This window comes from Anastrepha obliqua, chromosome 5, assembly GCF_027943255.1.
Source record: "Anastrepha obliqua isolate idAnaObli1 chromosome 5, idAnaObli1_1.0, whole genome shotgun sequence".
NCBI lineage: Eukaryota > Metazoa > Arthropoda > Insecta > Diptera > Tephritidae > Anastrepha > Anastrepha obliqua.
In genome coordinates, this window is record NC_072896.1 from 20,775,559 (window position 1) to 20,802,826 (window position 27,268).

Here is a 27,268-nt window from a genome sequence, read left to right on the forward strand (position 1 = left end):
TCTGTTAAGTATACGTATGTGAGTTTGCATGTCTCGGTTTGCATATTGCTTCTGTACATTTTTGTTGTTCTTGTTTTTGGGGACGTAAGCAACTATAAGGGTGTACACATACACATATCTTACTATTGGCTTCAATTTGAAATTCTCTTTCACATGCATAACCGCCGCTCTCCATACCTGCCGCTATTCGTAACTATACATACATAAGTATTTATAATATTTACTCATATTCTAGGTACCATAAACATATAGTGTAATTTTCTTTTTACTGCTTAATTGCTATATGGGGTTGGTTTTTTCTGGTAAGCATATTTTTTCTTTTTTTTTCTTTTTTTTTTTGTTTGTTTCAAATTTTCATTAAATCTAATTTATCAATGCATCTCGCTCGCTATCAGCCGTTGCGCTAGTTTCATGCGCTCTCACGTCTAGCAGTGGTGTTTTTATATCAGGCTCAACAGTGTCTTTGTGTCTCACCTCACCATTAATGCCATTCAATGCGGAGTGACCATTGCAATGTTCGCCAGTCGTTTGTAAATGATTTTCTATTATCGGTTTGATCAGCTCGTCACTCGTTTGCCGCACAGTCGAATAGGTGATGGCGCCCTTCTCAGCTTTGCCCTGGTACAGAACAGGAAATATAAAAAGGGCACAGATATTTATGTGAAATTCCTATCGCTTAAGCGTAATACTTACCATTAGATAGTAGGTCATAAGCTGACCTTTTCCCTTTACACTAACAAGTCCACGTTGCTGGAAGGTGTATCCAAATTCTTGTAGAATGTTACAAGTTTCTTCAGTCACCTGCCAGAAAAGATACAAGATTCGGATCAATACTCGCAAATCTCTATAAACTACAACAGTTGTTCGAAACTTCTTTGATCGCCTGCCTTCTGATAGTTAAAAAAGATTCCATCCGCCTAATTTTTGTTTTTGTCGGGACAACTAGCAAGTGCAGCACTCAGACATTAATTAAGTCCATTGTACTACACTTGGATTCCCTTTTAATTTTCTTTAAATCTACCCGATCTCTAAAGAAATTTGAGTAGATTTTGTGGTGCCAAGGAGCCAAGATGGTCGCTTCTTAACACATCAGTGCCAAAGCCCTCAAACCTGATTCGAGCGAAGGCGGGGCAGACACTCAGGAAGTGGTCCGCCGCCTCATCCTCCTCTTCACAAGCTGGGCAGAGTACACTCTCTGAGATGCCCAACCTTTCCATGTGCTTCGCCCACAGAAAGTGGCCCGTCATCAGTCCAACCAACCGTCTGCACTCCCCTCTGCTTAATGACAGAAGGGTTTGCGACAGTCGATCGGACATGACAGGTAACATCAGTTTAGTCCATATGCAGCCTCTCTCAGCCTGCTAAGCTCGCTTGTGGGTGGTAGTTACCCATTGGCTAACCCTGACTGTGATGGACGCAGAAGGGAGTGACAAAACGGGCTCTGGGCCAAAGAAGTTGGCCTTAAAGTCCATCTTAGCTAAGGAGTCAGAGGTCTCGATCCCCATGTTAGCATCAGGCTATTATGTCTACCGACATAGTTCATTCTGGATTTACAGGACTTGACTACCCCTGATGTGGTTAGAGGGCTGTTTAAGGTCATAAGATCTGCCTCTCCATTGCTTTTCCACAGCAAAGTTCATCGCTTCTTGAACTGCATACACCTCCGCTTGAAACACAGATGCATGCATTCCAAGAGCAAAGTGCAGTTTTGTCCCGCTGGATTCCACGTAGACCCCAGAGCCGGAGCCATGCTCGGTCCTGGAGCCATCCGTAAAAATGCGAAAACAGTGTTTGCCGGGCTCATTTTCTGAGTCTTCCTACAACTGAGCCTCTGGTAGCACTACCATTGTGTTTCAGCCTGCAGATGGCCTTCAAAGCCTCTCCTTGGATGAAAGCATCAAGTGGTGGTAAACCAATCAAAGCATCTAATGCCGGGCCTGAAGTAGTCGCAAAAGCTTCGCTGCAACAGATGGCCACAGTGCGCCCGCCTGATATGGCTCCCTGTGATTTCTACCTATTCGGAGAATGGCATTTGACCATGAAAGGAAAACGTTTTGCGTCGTAGAGGTCATCCAAAAGGCTTGTATCGACATCCTGAAGAACATTCCGGTCAATGACCTGAAACATTCTTTCGAAAAGCTTTTAGATCGCTTAAAACAGTGTATCAAGGCCAGAGGGAACTATTTTGAATAAATAAACTCGAAGTTATCAGAACAAAGCTGCTGTCGTTTCTATTTTATCTCAGTCTTGTTTATTTTGGACTTCACCTCGTATACATCCGCCATTTCTTCATAGAGAACTCTAGGAGGAGTGCCCACTACGAGAGCTAGAAGAAACTCGAAACAGAAATCTGGAAAGAGATTCACACTAACGTACCACTTGCATTTTCCAATGAATTTTCCTACACCCAGAAACAGACGGAAGTGAGATACTTAACACGTTCAATGTCCGCTGAGCCACATATGGTTCAGTAAACGTGCGCCTGATAAGCACTGATACGTTCCCGAGCCATATGTGCGTCAGAGGGTATATAAACCACATGTGTTTCATGAACCTGCAGAAGCAAAAATGTCCCTCTACGCTCATGTACCATATGTGTTTCAGGTAGAAATACCCTACATCCGTTTTTTGTTTTTTAATTATTATTATTACTAAAGCTATCCTTTGACTACAAAAAAACAAATTATTCAAAAAACCCTGTTTTACTTGTCGGTCAATTTTGCATTTTTGTATTGGGACAGGGAACGTGTTAAGCCACCTGTTGTATACCATAAAGAACACATGTTTTTTATGATACTTTTTTCTGCCATTTTTTCACCACTTGGTGTTCTATTACTTTTAGCACAGCCTGTCTCTCAAAGAAGCTATTCTTAGTAGTTGTCCGAACTTTCTATAGATTAGATATCAATTTGGAAATCAATACAGAACCGATTTCATTCCCCATTTGCCTTAGCCCCATTTTAATGTTCTTCTTCTAAATTAAGCTTGAAGCCAACATACACGATGAATTTTCACCCACAGCCGTGGTGTCAAGAAGTCAACGGGGTAGGCATGCATGCACGGTCAGCGAAATCGAGGGGTTTTTCACATTTTGCTTTCGTCGTATTCATATTTTCTTTCAAGTGTCATTTGCGCTTGCGCTCAATAAACGAATGTCGAAAGAAAATTGTCCGGCTTCAACGTCAAAAACACACAAAGAAGGTCACAAACAAAAAGCCATCGTGTAAATGCACGAAGATTTTAGAAGACTTCTTTAAAAGAGAATGTGCAAGAACCTAAGTGAAAAGTCATCGTTTAAATTGGCTTTTAGAGTAGGGAAGAATATCCGAATATGACTGCCAGAAATCTTATGTGAAGTTCAGGCAGATATTTGCTCGTACTTTCTGATGCTAAAGCTCCTTTCATCTGCCTGATTTTGAGAGTTGTACAGCGTTTTTCAATAGCTGCGCTTCAACTTTTTTTCAATAGGGAGGGCGAACGACGCAATATTTTTTATTTTTCGCTTGTCATGTGTAAACTTCATTAGTATACATTTCATCAAGGAACGCTACACACTTGAGCAACGATTGCAAATCGTGCAAATTTTTTATGAAAATAATCGTTCTGTTGCTGCTACCAGATCCAGATTTTTTCCAAAAAATCATCTTCAGTGATGAAGCTCACTTTTGGCTCAATGGCTTTGTCAACAAGCAAAATATGCGTTACAGGGCAGAAAGCAATCCACACGTGATTCATGAGGCACCGTTGCATCCCGAAAAAATCACTGTTTGGTGCGGTTTACATGCCGGCGGCGTAATGGCCCATATTTTTTCGTTGACGAGAACAATCGCCACGTTACTGTGAATGGAAATCGATACCGCGACATGATAAACGATTATTTTTGGCCGCAATTGAATGGTATGGACTTAGACGACATGTGGTTTCAACAGGACGGGGCCGCAAGCCACACAGCACACGCTACAATTGATTTGTTGAAGAGTAAGTTCGATGAGCGCATTATTTCCAGAAATGGATCGGTCGAATGGCCGCCGCGCTCGTGTGATTTGACGCCTCTAGACTATTTTCTTTGGGGTTATGTGAAGTCATTGGTCTACAGTAACAAGCCGGCGACGATTTGTGAGCTCAGAGCCAATATTGAACGCGAAATTGCTGGAATTTCGGCCGATTTACGCAAAAGAGTGGTTGAAAATTGGGTTCAACGATTGGACTTCGTAAAACGTGCACGCGGGGGTCATGCAAAAGAAATCGAATTTCATACTTAAATGTATGTATATGTTCAAACTCGATAATAAAAAAAAAATAGTTAAAAAAGTCAAACCGTTTGTGTTTTATTAAAAAAAAAAGTTGAAGCGCTCTTACTGAACAACGCTGTATTTACGCAAAAGTGTTTTCCATCGCCGAAAGTAGTGCAGTAATTCATGCAACATTCAAGGCGATCGCGTTTCAATGTCATCTGACAGTTGGTTCGCTATTAGGCCCTGATATCTCTTCCAGCCGGAACAAGACTGGTTAAGCAATACAAATCTATACTAAATGTCGTCGACAATCAGAACTTGGTATACTGAATTTGAGTCTCTGTTCATTGAAACATATCCAGAAAAGTGGCTTCCGAAGGGTTAAAGAAAAGTATCTTTGATGAAAGTGAACTATGAAGAGGAATATTTACACGTACCACCTTCAGCAATTCACAGATAGCTATAATGATGATACTTTGGAATCTTTTTGGATGACTCCAAATCAAAGTTTGGCTCTGGTCTGTCTCTAATTATGTTGTATTCTCCATTATTGTCAATGAATGTAAATATAACATTAATAACTTTAGTTTTTACTACAAATCAACCTTGTTTGGGTATTTGAGCACAAGGGAACGAGGCAGCTGACGATCTTATTAGGCAGGGCTCTGAAGTGTGACCTGTCTCCAGTTTGTCTCTAACATCAGTGGATGCGATTTTCACGCATGAGTTTATACTCAGCATGAGATCAGATGTCAAAGCAACTCTGTTTACAGGTACTCTAAGTTTACCTTAGCTTAGGTTACCGAAGTTGCTTGTCTAAGGCAAGACACTCGGTGGCCCTACTGCCCATTGTAGTACCTGCTTTTGATTTACCTTACCTTACCTACAATAAATCCTAACCAAATGATTAGGTTAGGCTTGCCAGTCCACAACGTTCCTCATATCTATAAGTAGAGGATGAAGATACTGCTTTCCATTTTATCCAGTCTCAGCAAGCACTAGCAAACGCTGGTTTCATGCAAACTAAATAGAATTGTTAATTCTCTACCACTCTATAGAAGCATTCACTTTACCAAAAAGGCTGAGTAATTTCAAAAAAATAAAGCACGCTCAGCTTTTTAGCATAAGAATGAGGAAACGGTTACTGCTTGTTTCAACTCATCTCGTTCACACAAAAATGCAATATAAGCTGATCTTACCTGTATAGCACCAGCTTTGCCCGTACTCTCCATGCGCGATGCCACATTCACTGTATTGCCCCAAATATCATAGTGGGGCTTTCGTGCACCAATAACGCCAGCCGTGATTGGGCCATGATTAATGCCCATCTTAAGCACAAAATGATTAAACGATTGTTCATTGATGCCCTGCAAGGCTTTCTTCAACTCCAAGGCGAATTCCACCAAAATTGCCAGATGAGCCCAACGCATTGTGATTGGATCATCCGGTTGACTTATACGATTCGAATTGATGCCGCTAGCTGCCATGTAAGTGGAACCGATCGTCTTGATTTTTATTATATCTTGGAATTGTGGAAGTTCCAGTAACTAAAATTTGAATTATAGATAATTGTAATTGCTAAACAGAAAAAGAAAAATCTTCAATTACCGCATCAAAATCCGAAATCACTTCGTTTAGAAAGCGCAAACACTCAAGTCCTTGGTTGTTAACGGTTTCTTCTGAATAAAAATCTATAGAATGCAATGAATTTAATAGGTGTTAATAGCAAATATTATACATTTGAAACATCGCCTCTTGCATACCTGAAAAGTTCGGCATACTCGCAAACAACACACCCACCTCGGCATAACTTTGTGAGTAGAGATCATCGTGCGATCGTTTTGTGTTCTTCATAAAATGCTCTGCCACATGAACGGGCAAAATGTTATAGACCAGTGCCTCATTTCGTTGTCGCATATCTGTTGCCATTTCACGCTGCTCAGCAACTTCAGTTTTCCATTTGAAAATGACGCGATCCTCGCGATCCATCTGTTGTGAGAAGATGGTAAACGGATTTTGATGTGAATTTCATGAAAAGGAAATTAAGGCATATATGTAATTATTCATTGCGCAGCGCTTCACTTACATGGCGCGCAAAAAATGATAACGCCAGCGTAACCATAATTAGTACTGTGGAAAGAGAGACCGAGATGGGTATTGCGCTGAAAATATCACAAATTAATCATATGTTGAACTTTCAATCCGAATTGTCTTACGGATTAGATGCTAGTTCATCTTCGTATGTATATAAATCGCTCAAGAGGAATATATTACAATAGCAATGAAGCGCTGAAAATAATTGAAGAAAGTTTTTGTATAATAAAACGTAAAATATCTCCTACTTCCTTAGTGTAGTCCAAATACAAGTTTTTATTTTAAAAAGCAATAAAGTGTATAAAAACCAAATATATTTTAAACGACGAATGATTGTATCGAAAAGAGCAAATATTCTCATTATTTATGAAATACGCTTTTATTCAGTCGCACCTGTCAAGCTAATTTTTCATGACTTCGCGAACTTGATTTTGGCACGGATGTGTTTTCAAGTAATTTTTCTTGTAACTTCCAACACGGACACATTTTTGCAAATTTACTGTTATTTTACAGTCTGTGTCAGAAAAAAGGAATCGCGATTATTCATGAAGTATAAAAGATATAGGTATATTCAAAATTTGTTTTACATGAAAGTGTGTACATGTATATATCGGCCTCGGTAGTCTAGCGTAAGTGGGGTTCGGATCCCACTTAAAGCACTTACCTACTTTCCTAGTTTCTATAAAAATCATTTCTCAACCCCAACAACCTTATCCTTCTAATCCTTACTCCCGCACAAAAAGTCAGCGTATTAGTTGCATTGTGGCTGCTAAACAAGCAAAAAACAAAGAAAAAAGACACAGTTACACATTGCATCAGTGGAGCCAGCAAGAGGAGGCGGGCAATCGCAGTAATCGCGCAGACACACCAAAATTTAGCGAATTTCTCAAACATCTGTGCGATTCTTCCGCCAGAAAAATGTGAAACACAGATGGCGCTCTAAGCAGTAAGAAGGCGATATTCCTAAGCAACGACAGGTGGGCATTCCCACTACTTAGGACTGGTAACGGCAGGCTAATCACCTATCCTGTCAGAAAGCAAAATAGATTAACGAAACAAATGCAAGACTGAGTCTTGTGGAGGCCCTATGCTCCCCAGTGGAGTGAACAAGGAAAAACAAGTTTAAAAAACTACGAGTCGAAATTACTCAATAAGTCGTGTAGTCTTCATCGTTGTCGAGTATAGTCCGGCATCTTCTTCATGCTTTGTACTAGCTTTTCTGCGTAGCTCGTCGACTAACAGGACTAGATTTTGCGAACTTGACGCACGAGTTGCTTTAAATCAGGGACTGACCTTCCGGCAAGATACGTTTTCATAATTCCCCACACATTTTCAATGCGGCTGGCGTCTGGGGATTGGAAAGAAAAATCCAATACTGTGACGCCATTTTCTTGTTTTGTTGTTTCTCAATGTGTTTTTCTGAGAGCAGAGGTTTTGATGATGTGGGACGGTAGGATATGCTCGTCTCCTTCAGTCGATGTTCGAAGGTGTTGATACTAACATCTATTTCCTTTTTAGCAAGAACTGATCGTGCTTGGCGTAGTCGCGAAGAAGAGTCACACTTAAAAAGATGGACGATCACTTTATCCTGCTTTTTTGTCGTCACTCGCTTCAATCCGCGTTCGAAAAAGTCATCAACATTTTTGTGCACTTTATACCAAATTTTATCGATTTTTTAATCACTTTTGCAGCCGCGCCGTAAGATAATTTCGCCCTTTCGAATGCGTGCAAAAATACCTCCTCAAAACGCTTCGCGTACTTCTCACTCATTTTTGTTTGATTGCGTTTACGGGAATGTTTCGAAGGGCACTAACCTGAGTTAGCACTGGCGTCATAGCCCTTGAGTGGGACTATTATGCAGTAAATAGCAGAACGAAATATATCTGAAAGTTACAAGAAAAAAACCGGTTCTTTTCTTCTGACACAAACTGTATTTCCATTTTTGCTTTCAAGACGAGAAACGGAGAATGAGAACAGAAATTTTTTAGGTATTTCCTTTACGACGACATCTTGAAAAAGAAACTGCACATCAAATTGCTTGTAACTTATGTATCTCATACCTATCAATTAAATATATTTTTGGCAATCCTTCTGTATCGCATAAATGCACGGTAGAGGCTCGACCGATATTCCCATTGTGGATATTTCTGAATTGCTGAATTTTAAGGCATTCCACAAAATATTTAATGGATAATATGTCAACTCTAAGACGGTCACTTCCAGCAGATAATATGGCTATCGAATTTATTGCGCGAAAAATCTAGTTGAAAGGAACCGGCTGTACAGAGGAAAAATGACGAGCTATATAACCGCTTAAAAATGTCAGCCTTGAAATCCAACGTAGAGCCCCTCTTGCCAACAAGTACTACTTTGGACTAAGTAGGTAATTGAGTAGTAAAGTCCTCTCTCTCCCGTCTTACCGATGAGGCCTTCCTTGGTGCGTTTGAGTTTCTGCGAAAGATTCTTGGACGTTGGCGTCGGCGAATATCGTAGGCGATGGAACAATGAGCTGTATGAGCTTTACGATGATATGAACATAGTGCAGCGAATAAAGATGCAGCGGCTTCGTTAGCTGGGTCATATCGTCTGAAGGGATACAAACGCTCCGGCTCTGAAAGTATCTCTGAAAGAAAGCGGTACCAGCTGGCACGCTTTGTTAAGCTTGGCCAAAATCGTGTAAGCGGTTATCGCGCCAATCAAGAAGAAGAAGAAGATTTGGTAGTTCGAGTGTCAAAATTATCTATTTTTCTTGCTTCTGATTGATATTTTGACATAGAAACCAGCAAATTGCAAAAGGAACCACATATAAATGGCCTCACCAAAGCCCAAATAAAGGAAGTTGTCCAAGACCTTGAAAAGAGGTAATCCAAATGACACTGGTTGGAGAGTCTAGGAGAGAAGCAGGCTAAAAAGTTTATAATTTCCTCCATAAGTTCATTAAATAGGCTGCCAAACCTTGATGCAACTCTCACTGGATACTATAGGGGTTTTCAGGGGTTGGCTCTGAGCTCACAAATCGTCGCCGGCTTGTTACTGTAGACCAATGACTTCACATAACCCCAAAACGGGACGGCTTGTTAAATGGACCGTAAAATGGCCGTAATGCTCTTAAAGTAGCAGCAACAGAACGATTATTTTCATAAAAAATTTGCACGATTTGCAATCGTTGCTCAAGTGTGTAGCGTTCCATGATGAAATGTATACTAATGAAGTTTACAAAGGACAAGCGAAAAATAAAAAATATTGCGTCGTTCGCCCTCCCTATCGGAAAAAAGTTGAAGCGCACCTATTGAATAACCCTATATAAGGGAATTGTAGTCTTCGTTGTCATTTCCGGGACGAACTGGGCGATAAAACCTTAGAGCACATTCTCTGCGAATGTGTAGATCTCGCAACGCAGACGTCTAGGAGATACAACTTTACATTTATTTGCGATATGGGATAAAAGGCCTAAGGAGGTGCTCAGATTCAGATTCAACCGTCGAAGCTATAACCACAATAGACCACATCTGAGGTCGTAGTGCATTATGACCCAATAATAAAAATTATAATAATATGTTGTTGTTGCTCACGACACTTCATCTCGTTTAGCTTCGCCTTGCTACCTACTAACTGATTTTTTTAGCACCACTGAAGTATCTCCCACTTACCTGTAAACACGACCATCAACACGATTTTTGTAACATGCGTCAGTTGCGCAATCACCGCGGTCGCAATCAAAATCAACACTGCGAAATTACTCATATATGAAGGATACATATAGATTTCACCCGGTATAGGAGCCGACGCTAGCATTGAGGCCGAGACCGGCTCGGATGGCACAATACCCTCAGTGATGGCGTCTATTTCGCTCTCCAAAACAACATGATCCGTTTTCAAGAAAGTCACAAAGAAGTACTGAAAGTGAACATATAAATAAATATTTGTGAATGAATAAACGATGAACTTTATAGGTATGTGAAAATTTATTCGCATCTCACCATATCCACAACATTGCTGAGTCCTATCGTCACGGCTATTATAATGGCAGCCAGCTCCCGTACAAATGTTATGTCATTGAAACGTTTACTAAGGCTCACAAAGAATTCAGGTAAATGACGGGGAAAACTTTCGGCTATTGAAATGAAGACGAGCATAAAAATGGGTATCAATGGCGCAGAAATGTTTATGAAATGAAGCGGTGATCTGTTGAAAAATATCGTAAATATTTAATTTAGTATTGTCAATATTCTCGCACAACAATATAACCCACCTTGGAAGCACAATGTAGGAATACAAAATATCAATCCATTGGACTAGTAGAGCGGCAAGTAATGGAAATGAAGAGTAGGGTTCACGATAAGTGGCGTAGGCATCTTCCAAGCTCTTGTTTTTGAATTTAAGAAAAAAGGTAGTGAATTTCGAAAGATCTCTGAAAAATGTGAAAAGAAAATGTGAAAGTGTGAGAAGAGGTGACGGATTGTTTGAAAATACACTGAAATTGCTTGCTGTCATATATCGCACCCTAAATACGAAAGGGTCACAACTCAAAATTTTCCACACTCGAGCTTGATTTGTTTACAGTAGCACAGAAAACAAACTATGTGACATATCACGCTGAAATTTGCCATGTAAGCTTATAACAGTCCTACCAAAAAACAAAAAATTTATTTTTGCCATATGTCATCCGCGGACCGTTTTATTGATAACGTCTCGTTCATATTTGAGCAGAAGGGACATTTTGAGTTGTGACCCTTTTGTATTTAGGGTGCGATATGTAAGTGTTGAAATATAATTGCAAGGTTATAAATTTTGGAGCGAAAAAAAGATCGATATTTACGATCTATGTTAGGAGCGACTAGCTGATTTACAAAGAAGTTATTCGAAAATCGCAAAAATGAAAATTCTCTCACTACTCATCTACGAATCTATCACTACACTCAAGATACTCTGTTCCTCATCTCTACAGTCCCTTATAGATGCGTCACCTTGATTCAATTTAAAGAGAGGTCAGTTAGCAATGCTTGTTTTTCCAATAGTTATGTTTCAGCAGCTGTTACGAACGACATCCAGCTGTAAATTTTTTTAGTAAAGTATGCCATTTCATCATGTATCGTTTCATGCTTGTCGCACGTGTGAAAATGATTAAAAAATATCGTAATTCCGATTGCGAGTATAGAAAAAAGCTGTTGATTTGGGATCCATCAGCTGAATTCGGCATAGCCAGAATGTCGATTCGGCCTATTTTTACGTTTTATTTGGGCCTACATTCATATGAAATTGTTCGGACGGAAAAATAGAAGCGAAACGACCATAGACAACACCGAGATTTCGTCAATTCGACGTTGGTATGCTGTACGCATTTTGGTTAAAATATCGTCTTCTCAGACGAGACCCATTTTTTGCTTAGCGGCTACGTCAACAAGCAAAATGACCATTACTAGGGAGACATTATCGGACCTTCCTTCATTTGAAATATGGAAGGAAGCGGTACCGTCAATAGTCCACCATATAGAGGGATAACAACCGACTCTCTGTGACCAGAGTCACAGATGACCTTACATGTCATGCAGGCGACACAACACTCGAAGTTGGGAAGTTGGAATTTCAATTGGGTAATCTCTCTCTAGTGGCCGCCGTAGCCGAATGGGTTGGTGCGTGACTACCATTCGGAATTCACAGAGAGATCGTAGGTTCGAATCTCGGTGAAACACCATAATTAAGAAAAACATTTTTCTAATAGCGGTCGCCCCTCGGCAGGCAATGGCAAACCCCCGAATGTATTTCTGCCATGAAAAAGCTCCTCATACAAATATTTGCCGTTCGGAGTCAGCTTGAAACTGTAGGTCCCTCCATTTGTGGAACAACATCAAGACGTACGCCACAAATAGGAGGAGGAGCTTGGCCAAACACCCGCGCCAATTATATATACATATATATATCATCTCAAGGCGACGGATTATTTTCTCTGGGATTTTTTCAAGTCCTTAATAGACGCGTTCGAGACGCTATTGTCGGGATAACGCCTCAAACAGTTTACTGAGCCATCAAAAATTGAGCCGATAGCTTGAAGCACTGGCTGCGAAATCAGGGCGACCACTTGAGTGATGTGCCATTCCTTTTGTTTGAAATATTCTTCTGAAATTTGTTAAGCACGCGCACCGTTTTAACATTTCAATTGTTTTAGCTGACTCAAATCTTGCCAAACGTTCCCTTTACAATCGGTTCTGCGTTATCGGAACTATATATATATATATATATATATATAATTGGCGCGTACACCCTTTTTGGGTGTTAGGCTGAGATCCTCCTCCTAATTGTGGTGTGCGTCTTGATGTTGTTCCACAAATGGAGGGACCTACAGTTTCAAGCCGACTCCGAACGGCAGATATTTTTTTATGAGGAGTTTTTTCATGGCAGAAATACACTCGGAGGTTGGCCATTGCCTGCCCCGGGGCGGCCGCTATTAGAAAAATGTTTTTCATAATTTTTTTTTTTTTGATGTTCCACCGAGATTCGAACCAACGTTCTCTCTGTGAATTCCGAATGGTAGTCACGCACCAACCCATTCGGCTACGGCGGCCGGTGGAACTACCAAAATTTAAATTCAGCTGTCAAAGAACTGTCAATGAAGAATATTTCACTAAAAATTTAAGGGAAAAGTTAAATACTGCTTTTTGGCTCCTTTAATACAGATTTCCACTTAGGAGACAAATAGAAGTCCCGCAGCACCAGAAGAAGAAGAATGGTCTTAAACCATGATGCTGTCTTAACTAGACACATCTGGACAAACAATGTCGACACATTACCTTGTTTTATTATTATGCTGAAGACTTTACAGGCAAAATCCTAAAAAAAACTCTAATGCGACTATGACTCTACCGCTGGCTTAGATGTCAACAACTTAAACCGCACATACTAGATATAGTCTTGCTATAAATAACTGTTAAACTAGTTGGTAACGAAGATATGGCAACAAAATGGTGCGGAAGCACTAGTTGGATTCTGGATGAATCACCACTTTAACCAACCAACCAACTAACCAACCATGACTCTACCGATTTATTAGCTGAAAAAAAGGAAAGCATGTGCCTAATTGGTCCTAACGCTTTCTGTGAATTTACAAAAGGCCACATTAACGAATTTCTCAGAAAATGGGAGAAGAAGAACTCCGTTGGACACTGGCGGGATTCTATCGGTCAGCGGATCAATTCCTCACACCGGACAGAGGAATTTCTGTTAAGCTAACTGGTTGCTTTACAGGCCACTGTAACCTGGGATATCACTTAAACAAAATTTGTCTATCTGAGACCATGGAAAATGGGCACTGTGAAATGGGCACTCAAAATTCAGAACAAATTCTTTGTAAATGTCCTGAACTAGGCAGAAAAAGACTACACCATCTTGAAGGTATTGCCATGCATTCATATAAATCGTGGAACGATAAGCCCTAGAATGTGTCAAAATTTGTAAAGAACCTTCAAATATAGACTACCTCAGCGGGCTTTGCACAATGGACCTCTTTTGATTGCAGTGCGCAGTAGCTTCGAATAACAAACCGATTTATTTATAGAAGCGAGAAGTACTGCATTTGAAAGGAAAAGCATCATGCTAAACAGCTGCGGGTTGTCACATGCGCAATTTTTGTTTTATTTATTAAAGAAAGGAGCGATGACAAAAATTATAAGTAACTGAAAATTTTCCTCATTTCCATTTATACTGATCAATATAAGATTCGAGCTGAAATTATTTACTTAGCAAATACCTTTAGCAGCACCAAACTGTGGGGCTACATTAAGCAAAGTCACTGTGGGAAGCGTATATATTTGCATTAAGCATCTCATAAACGTATCCAAGGACAAACTGAGAATGCTTATATTGAAGACTGCATGGTCATCTGTACAGGCTCGGAATATAATCTAACGAATCCCAGCAACACAAACACGCTGGGCTATCGAATGTAATGCCTTATTGCGAAGAAAGTGTAAGAAGAGAAACGCATATGATCAGCCTAGGTTTGTTAAAATAATTATGTCTGGAAGAGGGATTGCGAAGAGTGGAGGATACAAAAGATCTTCAAGTTGAAGGGCGGACCTCTATCCACAAATCGATCCATCTGTTTCAGGACCATCTAGCGAGTTCTAGAGGTTCATTATTTAAAAGTAGTTAATATTTAGTAAGATAGGACGTTTAAGGAGTAAAGGCACATATCAATGAAAAATTTAATTAGAAGACTATGAAATAATTATCATGGCCGCCGTAGCAGAATGGGTTGTTAAGAAACCCACTTCGCCCTACGCTCCGATTAAGAACGATACTAAATTGTAACGTTATATTAATTGTAACAAAAAAATACCACTTTGAGCATGAAACACCAGTCCATAGAAAAGATTTTTTCTAATAACGGGCGCCCCTCGACCGTCAATGGCAAACCGCTGCGCATATTTCTACCATGAAAATGATCCTCATAAAAATAATTTACGGTCAGAGGCGGCATAAAATTGTAGGTTGCTTCATTTGTGGAAGATAATTAAGGGGTTAGGGGTAGTCAGAATTTTCAAGAAATTGGATTTCTTTTTTTTTTTGCATTTTCTCAAACTATAATATCTTTAAAATATTGTGTGAAAATTTGAAGTGAATCCGACAAATACTTTTTGAGTTATTCAACAAATAACAAAAAGCGCTCTGGCGCTCCGGAGCAGATAGCAAAACTTTAAATGCGTTGTTCTCAAAACTATGTTTTTTTAACTGGTGATCACTGTAACTTAAAAACCGTTTGGTAGATTTCAATAAAATGTATACTGCTTTTGAAAAACATAAAAAAGTCGTGCCTGATCGAAGGAATTCTTTTTTTCAAAAATTTCGATTTATTTTAAACAATTAAAAATATTTCCTGAGGCCGCCATATTGTTAATTTAAAAAAAAAGCTTAGATCAGGCACAAGATTATCTTCTAATAAAACTAATTTCTTTTGTCCGATTGATTTTAGATAAATCTCCAAGGACTTGTGATGATCACATTTGACTGGAGAAACGGACTCCACACAAACAGTGATAACTTTTACAGTTATTAATTTTTTTTTTTAAGCATTGAAAATCATAATTTTTTCGGGCCTCTGACTACCCCTAATCCCTTAAGAGACATACCACAAATCGGAGGAGGACCTCGGTCAAACTCCTGACAGATTAAATGACTTGTGTGAAAATTATATTGTAATTTATATATATGCTATCAAAACACTTTTTGTTGTTGCATAATAAGAAATTTAGGGATCTTCAAATTGATTACACTTACTCGTGTCCATCTCGCGTAATTAGTTCCTCTTGCAATCGTATTTTGAAGTTTGTTTGCTTGCTAAGCTCTTCGGTTTTGTTGGCATCAACAGCTTTGTCACCTTCACTATTTGTCTCAGCCAACAATTCTTCATCAAGCGTATCATCATCAATATTACCAACAACATTTTCTCCAACATTACCGCATTCGTTGATCTTCTTTGTACAGGGTGAAGCAAACTATTAAGAAAAAATGATAATTTTATAGGTAGATGTTTTATAAAAAAAAAAATTATATTTCTTGATTTAATTCGCCCACTTACCGGCTTCAAAACTTTGGTTATGAAGTAAGTTTTAAGTCCAGCAATGCGTAAAGCCTCCTCTCTGCGCTCGCCATGTGCCGGTTCCACTTCAAATTCGCCACTTAGAAAAGCCAACGTTTTATCCGAAATATGCACACGCCTGCAAACATATTTGTGCAATGAATATATGGAAAAATAAAATTATTTGAATCTCCCTTTCCAAATGGGCACCCACTCACCCGGCTTTTCCGCTTGATTCCATTTTATTAGCCAACTCAACATCTTTGGAGTAGACGTCGAATTGCCACTGCCGTTGACCAAGTATGCCAGCCAATATAGCACCGGTATGTATGCCCACTCTCATATCAACAGGCGAATTAGCCTTTTGCTGCACATATCTACACATCCATAAACAGACACGCACACACACAAGAGTACAAGAGCACACAAAGATGCCGAGAGTAAGGCGCGCGAAGAATAAAATAAAAAATCAGTAAAATGAGAAAAAGCAAACGTTCGCAAATGTTGAACAACTCATACTAATGAGAGAAACGGCTCGAGGCGCATGGAAGGAAATGTTGTGTATGTATATGTACTTACTTAATAGCTTTCACCATTGAGAGGCCCATATGAACACACAGCACTGCATGGTCGGGACGTTCGTCAGGTGCACCACTAATGCAATAATAGCAATCACCAAGGATTTTAATTCTTAACTGATGGTATTTCTATGTAATTAAAGGTGAGAAAAGCGGAAAGTTAACATAGGTAAATACATTTGCAAATAAATATCTATGTACATTGCATCAGAAGGTGGCATGCATATGATTGATCTGCAGGATATGCAGTATTGTAAGCAAATGTCAGCAAAGGAAGGCCATTTGACTGTCGACAGGTTGTGTGTAGGTGGGTGCATTTGAAAAATGCATTATATTTATAGAAATAAATTTAGAAAATGAAAGAAGGAAGGAAAGTTTCTTAGGTATAGAAAGAAATGGAATTTGTATAGAACTGTCTCAAAATACGATCAATTCTCGAAATAGTTCATTATCTAAAAATTTAAATTTATTTTCTTCATACTATAAAACCGATCTTCTTGGATTCGCTGAGGTTCAAAATGGTTTCCAATCGCAAATTTGTGTATTTTGGGTGATCAAAAAGCAGCAGAAATCTCACGAGCCCTTTTTCAATAAAGACACACTTCAGATAGGTTTGCTTTACAGGAGCGACACGGTTTTATATTGCATAGAGACGGACATACAAATTTTTATTGTGATGTGGTAATGCCAAAACCTCATGTATTCATGTACGAGTATTTGTCGATACAGGGTTCTCGAACGAAAGGAGCGCTTACTACAATCTTTGGTCATAATAATCGGCCCACCATCTAGACTGTGTATTCTGCAGTGGATAAACTCGCGTCCTCACAGCATAAACCGCCTAAGTAGAAAATCATAGGTACAGATCGCGACTCATGAAACATCCGGGTTGGCTTTTTCAAGAAGTTAGCTAAATTTTTGGAAGCTTTGGCCGTCGAAATGGGTCCGCTATTTTGAATTTCGAAAAACTAACATCAGAGTCGTAAGCAGCGACCCAAATAACCACCGATATGTCGAGGTGATTTTTAGAGCCTTTTTTTCAAGTTTTGTCTGCCATTTTTGATTTTCGAAAGACTAACATCCGATTCGTAATCAACGACCCAAAAAATAGCCGACTGGTGATTTTGAGGATCTTAACTCAACATTTTCAAGTTTTGTCTGCCATTTGGGATCCGCCATTTTGAAATGTGAAAAATTAACTTCAGATTTGTAATCAGTGCCCCAGGCAATTTTTTGAATTTTGAAAAATTGATATCGGAGATCCGTGAAATATCCGAGAAGTAATGTGTATGAGCTTAGCTCAATACTAAAATGAGCTAAAGGCCTGCATCTCAATAGAACCTGCTCCGAGTCACTGGATGTTGACGGGCAGCAGTTCGAGTGCGCGCAGAAGTTTTGCTACCTTGGCAGCATTGTCGACGCTAGTGGAGGCTCTGACATAAATGTTGAGCAAAGAGTATGCAAAGCGAAGTCTGCATTCAATATTTTCGTGCCTCTATGGCAAAACAACAACATAAGCGTTAGCACCAAGTTAGGGATATAGTTACAAGGCGTGCGTTAAATCTGTGTTGCTATATGGGTGTACCACGTGGAAAGTTATCGTAGCAATCACTAAAGGCCTCCACGTTTTCACCAACCGCTATTTCCGATGCATATTACGAATCTTCTGGCTCCGAAAATAAGCTGGGTGCTTAAAGCAACCAATCAGGTGGAGATGAACTGTGAAGTACGAAAAAGGAAATCGCAATGAACGCACATTTCGAAAGGATGACGCCATCGTGGCCAAAGATACGTTACGGTGGAATCCATCCCAACAAGTAGGGTGTGCAGTTGAAGACCTCGCATTAGATCAACCAAATCTGAAATGGCAGCTCTCGGCCTATCATGGAGTGAGTTGACTGTCATAGCGCAAACCGTGTCCGATGGCGTTCCGGACTAGTTGATGCCCTATGCGCCACTAGGAGTTTAGGAAAAACCTATAAACTTATATTGTATATTAGCTGAGTGTAATTTAAGAATTTGTAAGATTCAAGCATAATTTGACTAAGGGTTGAAGCCTCTCGCTCGACCCAAATTGGGGGACATAAGAATTCGTTTTAGAGGTATGGTTCCTTCGGCAAAGTTTCTTATTTTGATCCCTGGAATAAGATTTTCACAGAGCAATGGGCGATTTTTTTGTCTCCCCACAAATCGACCCGGCCTAATCTATATGCATAACAACCAAATGTGTGCATGCTCCCTAGAAGAGGATGAGATGGCGATGATTCTACTTACCTCTGCCAGCCTATCGAAGCGCGCAAATAGTTCATTTAACATTTTCACAAGATCCTGAGCGCTATAAGTAGAGGATATGGCCGTGAATCCGACAATATCCGCGTAAAGGATGCTGAAATGGAAGAAAACATGAAATATGTGCATGTAAAGGGTCCTTCAAAGAATAGGCTAAACAAAAAAAATTCAAAATTTACTTTTATTCTGTATATGGGACGTTTCACGTCAGCTGGCTAAGCAATGCACACATTGTTTTTTTTTTTTTTTGAAAACTATCATCGCAAAATTATTAAGCTGATCCCTTCGAATGGAAATAAAATTGCATCCCCAAAAAGCACCGATTAAAAAATTTGAAAAAATTCGAGGAACTTTTAAAACTTTTTATCTGACTTCGGATTCGTGAACACCAACCCCAAGAACTACACGGTGGCAAGCTTCAAAAGAATCCATCCATCCATCATCATCATCATTCTTAGCTCAACAAGCCGCTCCGGGTCTTGACTTGCTGTGGCATTTGTCTCCAGTTCGATTTATCCCTCGCTTGAATTCTCCAACAACGTATACCAAATAACTCAGCGCCCCGGTCTACGCCATCCAACCATCGGAGCGTTGGTCTTTCTTTGCCTCTATGTCTTCTGCATGTACCCAGTACGATTTTCTTCGGTGGGTATGCTTTGTCTGTCCTTATAATGTGGCCAGCCCATCGTAGATGGTTAAGCTTTATTGTCGTTACAATATCCAGGTGTTTATACAAACGTTGAAGCTCGTGATTGAGTCGTATGCTCCAAATGGCGTTTTCGCAAACAGCACCAAACATTTTTCGTAAAATTTTACGCTCAAAAACATTGAGTTTTAGCTTATCAGCGTTGTTTAGTGTTCAAGTTTCACTATCGTATACAAGAACTGGTACGATAAGTGGTAATTTTTCTGAATACGCCTCCGTGCCCGGAAAGATTTCGCGACCTTAAAAGTTTGTGTACTTACCCAGCGTTCGCTCAGTTGACGTGAAGCTCCCATTTCCAGGACCAGACTGCTAGTAATCAAAGGGATCCCAATCCTCTCATTTCGCGCAGTAACTACCTCGCAGGTCCCCTGTCTAGCCAGCTCATCTACCTCGCAATTTCCTGTATGTGGCTATGACCAGGTGAGCCAGATGAGCCTTATATCGAAGAATTCGGATGCAATCGAAAGCGAAGCCAGATATTCCCTACCAAGTTTCGAGTGCACCATCATCAAGCCCAGGGTCCTGACTGCTGCTTTGCTGTCTCCTTTCTTCTTAATAGGCGCGATAACCGCTTACGCGATTTTGGCCGAGTTTAACAAAGCGCGCCAGTCGTTTCTTTCTCATGCTAACCGGCGCCAATTGGACACACCAAGTGAAGCCAAGTCCTTCTCCACCTGATCTTTCCAACGCAGAGGAGGCCTTCCTCTTCCTCTACTACCACCAGCTGGTACCGCATCGAATACTTTCAAAGCCGGAGCGTTTGTATCCATTCGGACGACATGACCCAGCCAACGTAGCCGCTGGATCTTTATTCACTGCGCTATGTCTATGTCGTCGTAAAGCTCATACAGCTCATCGTTCCATCGTCTGCGATATTACGCAGAATCTTTCTCTCAAACACTCCTAGCGTCGCTTCATCGGATGTTGTCATCGTTCAAGCTTCTGCGTCATACGTTAGGACGGGCATGATGAGAGTTTTGTAGAGTGTTAGTTTTGTTCGTCGAGAGAGGACTTTACTGCTCAGTTACCTACTTACTCGAAAGTAGCACTTGTTGGCAAGAGAGATTCTACGTTGGATTTCAAGGCTGACATTGTTATCGGTGTTAATGCTGGTTCCTAAATAAACGAAGTCTTTTACAACCACGGAATTATAACTGTCTACAGTGACGTGGGTGCCGATACGCGAGTGCGCCGACTGTTTATTTGAAGACAGGAGGTACTTCGTTTTGTCCTCGTTCACCACCAAACCCATTCGCTTCGCGCTGCTTTGCTGTCGGAGAAGATATTAACCTACGTGACAGTTAAGGTCATCAAGGGGTGTCGCTATAATGTCCAAATTATCTGCATATGCCAGCATTTGTACCGATTTGAAGAATTTGAAGAATATTGTTCCGTCTATGGTTACGCCAGCTTCCCTTATTACTTTTGCGAGGGCGAGCCTTGAAATACCACCACCTTGTCTGAGACCATGTTTTTGTTATGATTTTTGATTGCAGCGAATTTCCAAATTTGAAGGCGGTCTAACATTTGCTAGTGTTTACTTTGTTAGTCGATTAAGTTTGTGCTGAACTCCAAATTGGTCCATAGCAGCGACTAGAAGGGTTCGTACAATACTACCATATACAGCCTTGAAGTCAATAAACAAATGGAATGTGGTTACGTTGTTCTCTTGCGTTTTTGACACTTGAATGTGTGTACCTTCTTCTGGAATGAGCAGATTATTCCGGCTTCCCAGTGTTCTGGTATACGCTCACCCTGCCATGAATTTCAAAGAATTTTTAAAATCTTCTGCGCGATTGCGGTTTGGAATTTTTAAAATCTGACTTCAGATGCATATTCATCGGTCCCGAAATCTCTCGAGTAAGTAGTTTCAAGTGAATCCAATGAATTAAAAAAACCTCCACCATTTTTGTTTCTCTATTTTGGCTTTCGAAAGGTATTTCTTCAACATAAACGCTCCATCCCTACATTATTTTTCAATCATACCTGTCCTGTGCAGCGGGGTGGCTCATTGAGCGTGAAACGACCCATATACTCGTACTGTATATCGTCCCCTTAGTATTAAAATAGCCTATACATTTTTTGATGTTTTGAGAAAATGAATTTCAAACCTTTTGTCGAAAGTAGCTCTCACTCAAATCTCGTTATGTCTGTAAATATTTATTATTTTTTGACTGACGTTTGACCCACTTTGTGGAACTAGAATTTGACAAAATTTTTACCACATATAAAATCGACGATGGAGAATCCAAAAATTCAATAAAAAAATAATAGCCTATGAGCACATAGGCTATTGTTATACTAAGGGGACGATATCATTTATGTATATATCGACGTACCTCACGTTTTCATGCCTGCTCATGTAAATTTTCTTGAATGGCTCCGAACTCGTTGAACCCAGATCCTGTCGCATTTTTACAGCCACATGTTTCGGTAGTACAGATAGTAATAATCGTTCCTAAATAGAAAATAATGCTTACATGGTAATTGATTCAAAGTTTTTAGTAAGAATTCGCTGAGTTAACCTGCTCGGCAGACTGTTCCTCGATGATCATTTTGACTTCTAAACTCTTCTTAGCCTCTAGAAAAGCACGTTTCTGTTTAGCCTCACCCATGAAGTAGTACATGAGGCCAATTATTGCCGCCGTAAAAACCATCACCACATTTGCTAATATCTAAAGGTTAATTACACAGATTTACAAATCATTGATAATTTTTTTACCCAAGAAACAGACCAGCCAATTCCTTTGTAAAATCGGTTGCTGAGTGCGAAAATTCACATAATTTTTTTTTTGTGATGCAGTTAACAATTAACGGTTTTGGATGAACACTGCCTGCCCAATGTTAAACGTTTCGACTAATAACTATCGGGTGTTTCTTTAAGAGAATACGAACATAAAATGATAATACAAAACTGAAACGTTGATGGGATGATTTATTTTTTATTATAATTTATTAGGTTGGGGAATAAGTTCATAGGGTTTTCAAATTTTCTTTTATTTTACAACGATTTGTTTGCTGTTTGACAAAGGGTTAGTATTCATTCTATAGAACTCTTTCTGTGCTACAAAACTATGTTAATTGTATTTTTGAGTTATCTAATTTTTTATTAGTTTTGAGGCTTAGAAATGGTATACCCAGGAGACAAAAATCAAAATTTTCGACACCTGCTTTTTTTTGCTTTTCATCGAGGGCAAAAAACTGCCGAACCAACCGGGACATTTGCGACGTGTATGGAGAAGGTATCATTTTATTATTATTATTGATTGGCTATTTGTGCACTGCGACCTGAATGGATCTATGGTGCAGCCATGTAGCCTACTCGAACAGTTTTAGGCTATTAATAAATCCTAAAACTGCTGTAGACTTAATTTCTACCAGGAGGTTTGGATTTATAGCCCCATTTCCCAAGTAATTTAATCTGCGTCGTGGTACTGCTGGGCAGTCGCATAGAACGTGTTCTGCTGTTTCTTGTGCCTCTTTGAAGAGTCTACGGGAATCGTTTTCCATCGCACCTATCTTTTTCATGTGATAATTAAGTTTACAGTGTCCTGTTAGTAGTTCAGTGTAAAGTTTTATGTCCTTTCTGCTTAGGTTAAGGACTACTTCTGCCTTTATCCGTTCCGGATCTATGAGTCTTTTCGATTGCCGCATGCTCGATTGGGCTCTCCAGCAACCGATTAGGCCTCGTTGTTCCTGCTCACGTAGAAAGGCACTTTTGAAGCTGTTGTTTACCACGCAGAAAGGTTCGGGACCTATGAAGGGAGTGGTTGCCCCCTTTTTCGCTAAAGTGTCCGCAATTTCATTTCCTTCATGCCCCTCATGTCCCGGAACCCACATCAAGGTAACAAAGTTTTTTGATGCTAAGGTGTTGAGGATTTTAAAACATTCCCAGACCAACCTTGATTGGAGTGAGAAGCTATCCAGCGATTTTAGAGCTGCACACAGCTCTAGGTGTGGACCTCCGCCTAGAAAATGTAAGTGTCATAGGCGAGTCTACAGCACGAAAATGGTTTGCAAAGCGCAAAAATAGCGGCTTTGACGTCGATGACACGTTCCGCAGCGGAAGGCCTTCTGAATTCGATGAAGAACGTCTCAAATCACTTTTGAAGGAGAACAGTCGCCAAGCCAGTCGTGAATTGGCGGAGAAAATGAACTGCGATCATAGAGCAATTCTCAATCACCTTCATTCAATGGGATTTTCTGAAAAATTGGGAGCCTGGGTGCCTCACGAGCTCAACGAAAAAAGACAAAAAAGTTTCCTTCAAATTTCTTCTCAGCATCTCGTCCGTCATCGAGCAACACGCGGTCATAAACAGCGCTTTTTGCACCGAATCGTCACGAGAGATGAGAAATGGTGCCTATACATCAATATGAAGCAAAGAAAGGAGTGAGTAGCTCCAGGAAATACGCCAAAGCCGAGAATCAAGCCGAAAGAAAATCATGATATGTATTTGTTTGGACTGGGAGGGCATGGTGCACTGAGAAATGCTCGTAAAGAATGCCACGGTCAACAGGGAGCTCTACATTGCCCAGCTCCACTACGTGAATGAGGCTATTCAACTGAAAACACCCGATCGACATAGTCAAATCATACTCCTTCACAACAACACCAGGCCCCATGTGTCACAAGTCGTCAAAGCCGCACTCCAAGAGCTCGAATGGGAGGTCCTTCAGCATCGGCCGTATTCTCCGGACCTTGCACTGGTCGATTACCATCTTTTCCGCTCCCTGTCAAACGAAATGAGGGGCGTTACCTTGGATAATAAAGAGGTCCTTAGATACTGGCCCAACAACTTATTTGACACCAGACCAGGCGATTTTTGACGGAACGGCATCAACAAGTTGGTCAATTTTTCATTTTTTATGGCTCCAATCTCGACTTGAATATTGGCTTTCAATTCTTCTAGAGTTGACAAACCAGCATAAACCAATAAATTTACATACCCCCATAAAAAGTAAACCAGGGTCAAAAAATCCTACGAACGAGGGGGCCAGTAAACAGGACCACTTCTGGAAGGAAAGTTGGCACCAAATTGATTTTGTAATAAATCGATTGCTAAGCGGGCTGCATGGCAAGTTGCGCCGGCTTGTTGGAACCAAGATCGATGTTTAGCTGATTAATTTTTGGAAACACAAATTCAGTCAGCATGACTCAATAACGCTCGCCATTCACCGTAACGGCAGCTACTTCCTCACTTCGAAATAAATGAGGACCGACGATGCTGCCAGCGTGCAAACCGCACGTAAAATGGACGAAGTGCTCTATGAACTTTGCGAAAAAAATTTTTTTTCAACCTAAATTTCCACAATTTAAAAGCGTTGTTCTGGCGTTAAACGATTAATTATGACTTGCCAAGCATTACTGAACAGAAATGTCACTTGTCAAACCATATTTATTGATACCGATAGTTCTCATGCAGCTAAAAAAACACCCGATATAACTAACATATAAAAAATATCACTAATTATGCAGAGTTCAAGAAAAAAGGTAGATCATGCAATTTTCTAATATCTGGGGAATGCGTTAACCGCTCAAAACAAGTGAAGCACCCAATTAACGCTCAGTTCTTTTTTGGTTTTTGGACTTTGGACGTGCATTTAACATATTTCTATTATAGCTAACGACTTCAGCTTCCAGGTAGCTTCCCAAAATTTAATTTATCCATCGATTTATGGATATAACCTTTTAAAAAGGATCCTGGAGCAGGACGAAAAAAGGCCAGACCCGGGTGCCCAACCGAAGGTTTTTAAAAAGGTGTCCAACTGAGGATTAAAGGTAATTAAATTTGCATTTATGCTTCATTTTTCATCAAAATAAAAAATAAATTCAAGATATTTACAAAGTTTACTAAAAAAATATTTTTTTTGCAAAAAATTTGAAAATTTTTGATTTATATTGTTTGAAATATATATATTAAGAGAACGATTTTCGCACATTTTTTTACACATTTCCGGAATTCGATGGTCTGGTTTCTGGGTTTTTGAGAGCTTTAAATTGTAAGTACTATTATTATAAATTTTTATTATTTTAATAGCCAACTTTTTCTTAAATAAATAAAAACAATTCTTAAATAAATAAATACCTAAAATAATTTTTGCTTTGTTAAATAAATTTCAGCTAAAATGTAATTGTAGTTGATATTTACTTGTTGAATAAAATTCGGATCCTCTCTGGTATAATAAAATATTGCCAGTGGATATATGGCAGAAGTCAGGAACCCGACGATGCAACCACTATAGAAAAGCTCAATAGGCAGGGTAACATAGATGAGAAAGTTAAAAAGTATCATCCAACCGAGTGTATCTCTATTGAGTGCAAAAGTAACAAAAAATATCTTTTGAATATACGCAAAAACAACCATATCTCCAGTGTCATACCTTGGCGAGGTATTTTCTTGCAGATCCACATAGGATAAAAAATGTGCTATAAAAAGAGACCAAAGCAAACACGAGGTTTGTTTCAGTAGTTTTTCATGCAGACCGCTTAAGTTTTTTATAGCGCTCAATTTCAGATCCAGAAGTAAGCTAAACATCACATTCGAGCAGAGCACAAACAAAGTAAACACTTCAAAAAAAAAGAAAAAAATATATATACAGATTTATGTATGTTTAAAGGACAATCTTCAACAAATAATTGTGTATAGTTTTAAATCTTAAAACTCACCAATAGGCAGCAGGCCTTGTTCATGCGGTATAATTAGCGTCCAACCATTGAAGAGTATAGATGTAAACAAAAACCATTTAAGTCCCGCACGACGTTGTTTTAGGAAATAGTTGTGAAACAATTTATTCAATACAGCATCTGGTAAATCGACTGTATTGCCCGCTGCCGTTACTGCGCTCTCACCGCTCTCACCACTACCACCTATATCGCCCACCATCTCACCAGCTAATGCATTGTAACCGTTCTCTGTTGTTGCAGTTGTATGTGTCTTGTTGTTGCAGCTTTTTTGAACGCCATTCTCAATGCTAGCCGTTGATTTGGTGGCCTCCGGCATTGCGAGGTTCTTTTATTTACTTCTTCAATTTGTTTTTATTTCTTTTATTTATTTTTCTTGTTGCCGTCTTTTATTCTAATTCGATTCTTCGATTAGTTGCGATGGCGTTAATTTAATTGCTCTCACTAAGTTTCAATTGACTCACAACCGTATAAGTGTATGTTTGATTGTTTGTATGTATGCCACATGAATAGTTTATTTGCATTTGGTATGTTGATTGAGCGCATTGATACCTGTGATCAATAAGGGTATACATTAAAGTTTGAACAGCTCATTTCAGCTGTTGTCTATTTCTTTCAGTCCCTGATATGTAAATGTTAGTTGAATGTGTTTGGCTTGTATGTAATAACGGAAAGTGTGGTCGACCGATATTAATCGATTGTGCGTTTCTTTCGCTTTGTTTGTAAAATATGTTATTTCGATCATTAAAGAACCTATACTTCACAAATTTTACTCATTCTAATGGTAAACTTGTTTTTTTTTTGTTCGTTTGTTAAAATGAGGAATGCAAGTAAGTTGAGATATATTTTATAAATTTAAAATTTGAACTAAAAAGTATTGCTTTAAAGGTGAAGTATTGCGCAAAAATATTGCATTTTAATTTAAAGAGAAATTGTTTTTCTATTGAATTTCTGTCATAGCCGATTAGATTTGTGCGTAATATCGTTCGGTAGTGCACAGGTTCTCGAAAACACGGGCACGAGACACCAATTGATAGCAAAAGTTGTTTCTAATAGCGGACGTTCCTCGGCAGGCAATGGCAAATCGCCGAGTATATTTCTGCTATGAAA

At 39.5% G+C, this 27,268-nt stretch overlaps 1 protein-coding gene across 1 annotated transcript; it reads right to left on the minus strand.

Moving 5' to 3' along the window:
• Positions 1 to 348: 348 nt before the first annotated feature.
• LOC129247717 (adenylate cyclase type 3) lies at positions 349 to 26,631 on the minus strand. Its single transcript, XM_054886974.1, has 20 exons — positions 26,144 to 26,631; positions 25,858 to 26,044; positions 25,626 to 25,785; positions 22,002 to 22,151; positions 21,816 to 21,934; positions 18,756 to 18,867; positions 16,483 to 16,610; positions 16,122 to 16,280; positions 15,904 to 16,042; positions 15,603 to 15,820; positions 10,582 to 10,740; positions 10,310 to 10,514; positions 9,980 to 10,226; positions 6,452 to 6,524; positions 6,322 to 6,397; positions 5,999 to 6,224; positions 5,844 to 5,926; positions 5,435 to 5,782; positions 694 to 801; positions 349 to 618 (listed from the first exon to the last, which is right to left on the minus strand). The coding sequence occupies exons 1-20, from the start codon at positions 26,475 to 26,477 to the stop codon at positions 364 to 366; spliced, it is 3,486 nt and encodes a 1,161-aa protein (XP_054742949.1). The 5' UTR covers positions 26,478 to 26,631; the 3' UTR covers positions 349 to 363.
• Positions 26,632 to 27,268: the final 637 nt, after the last annotated feature.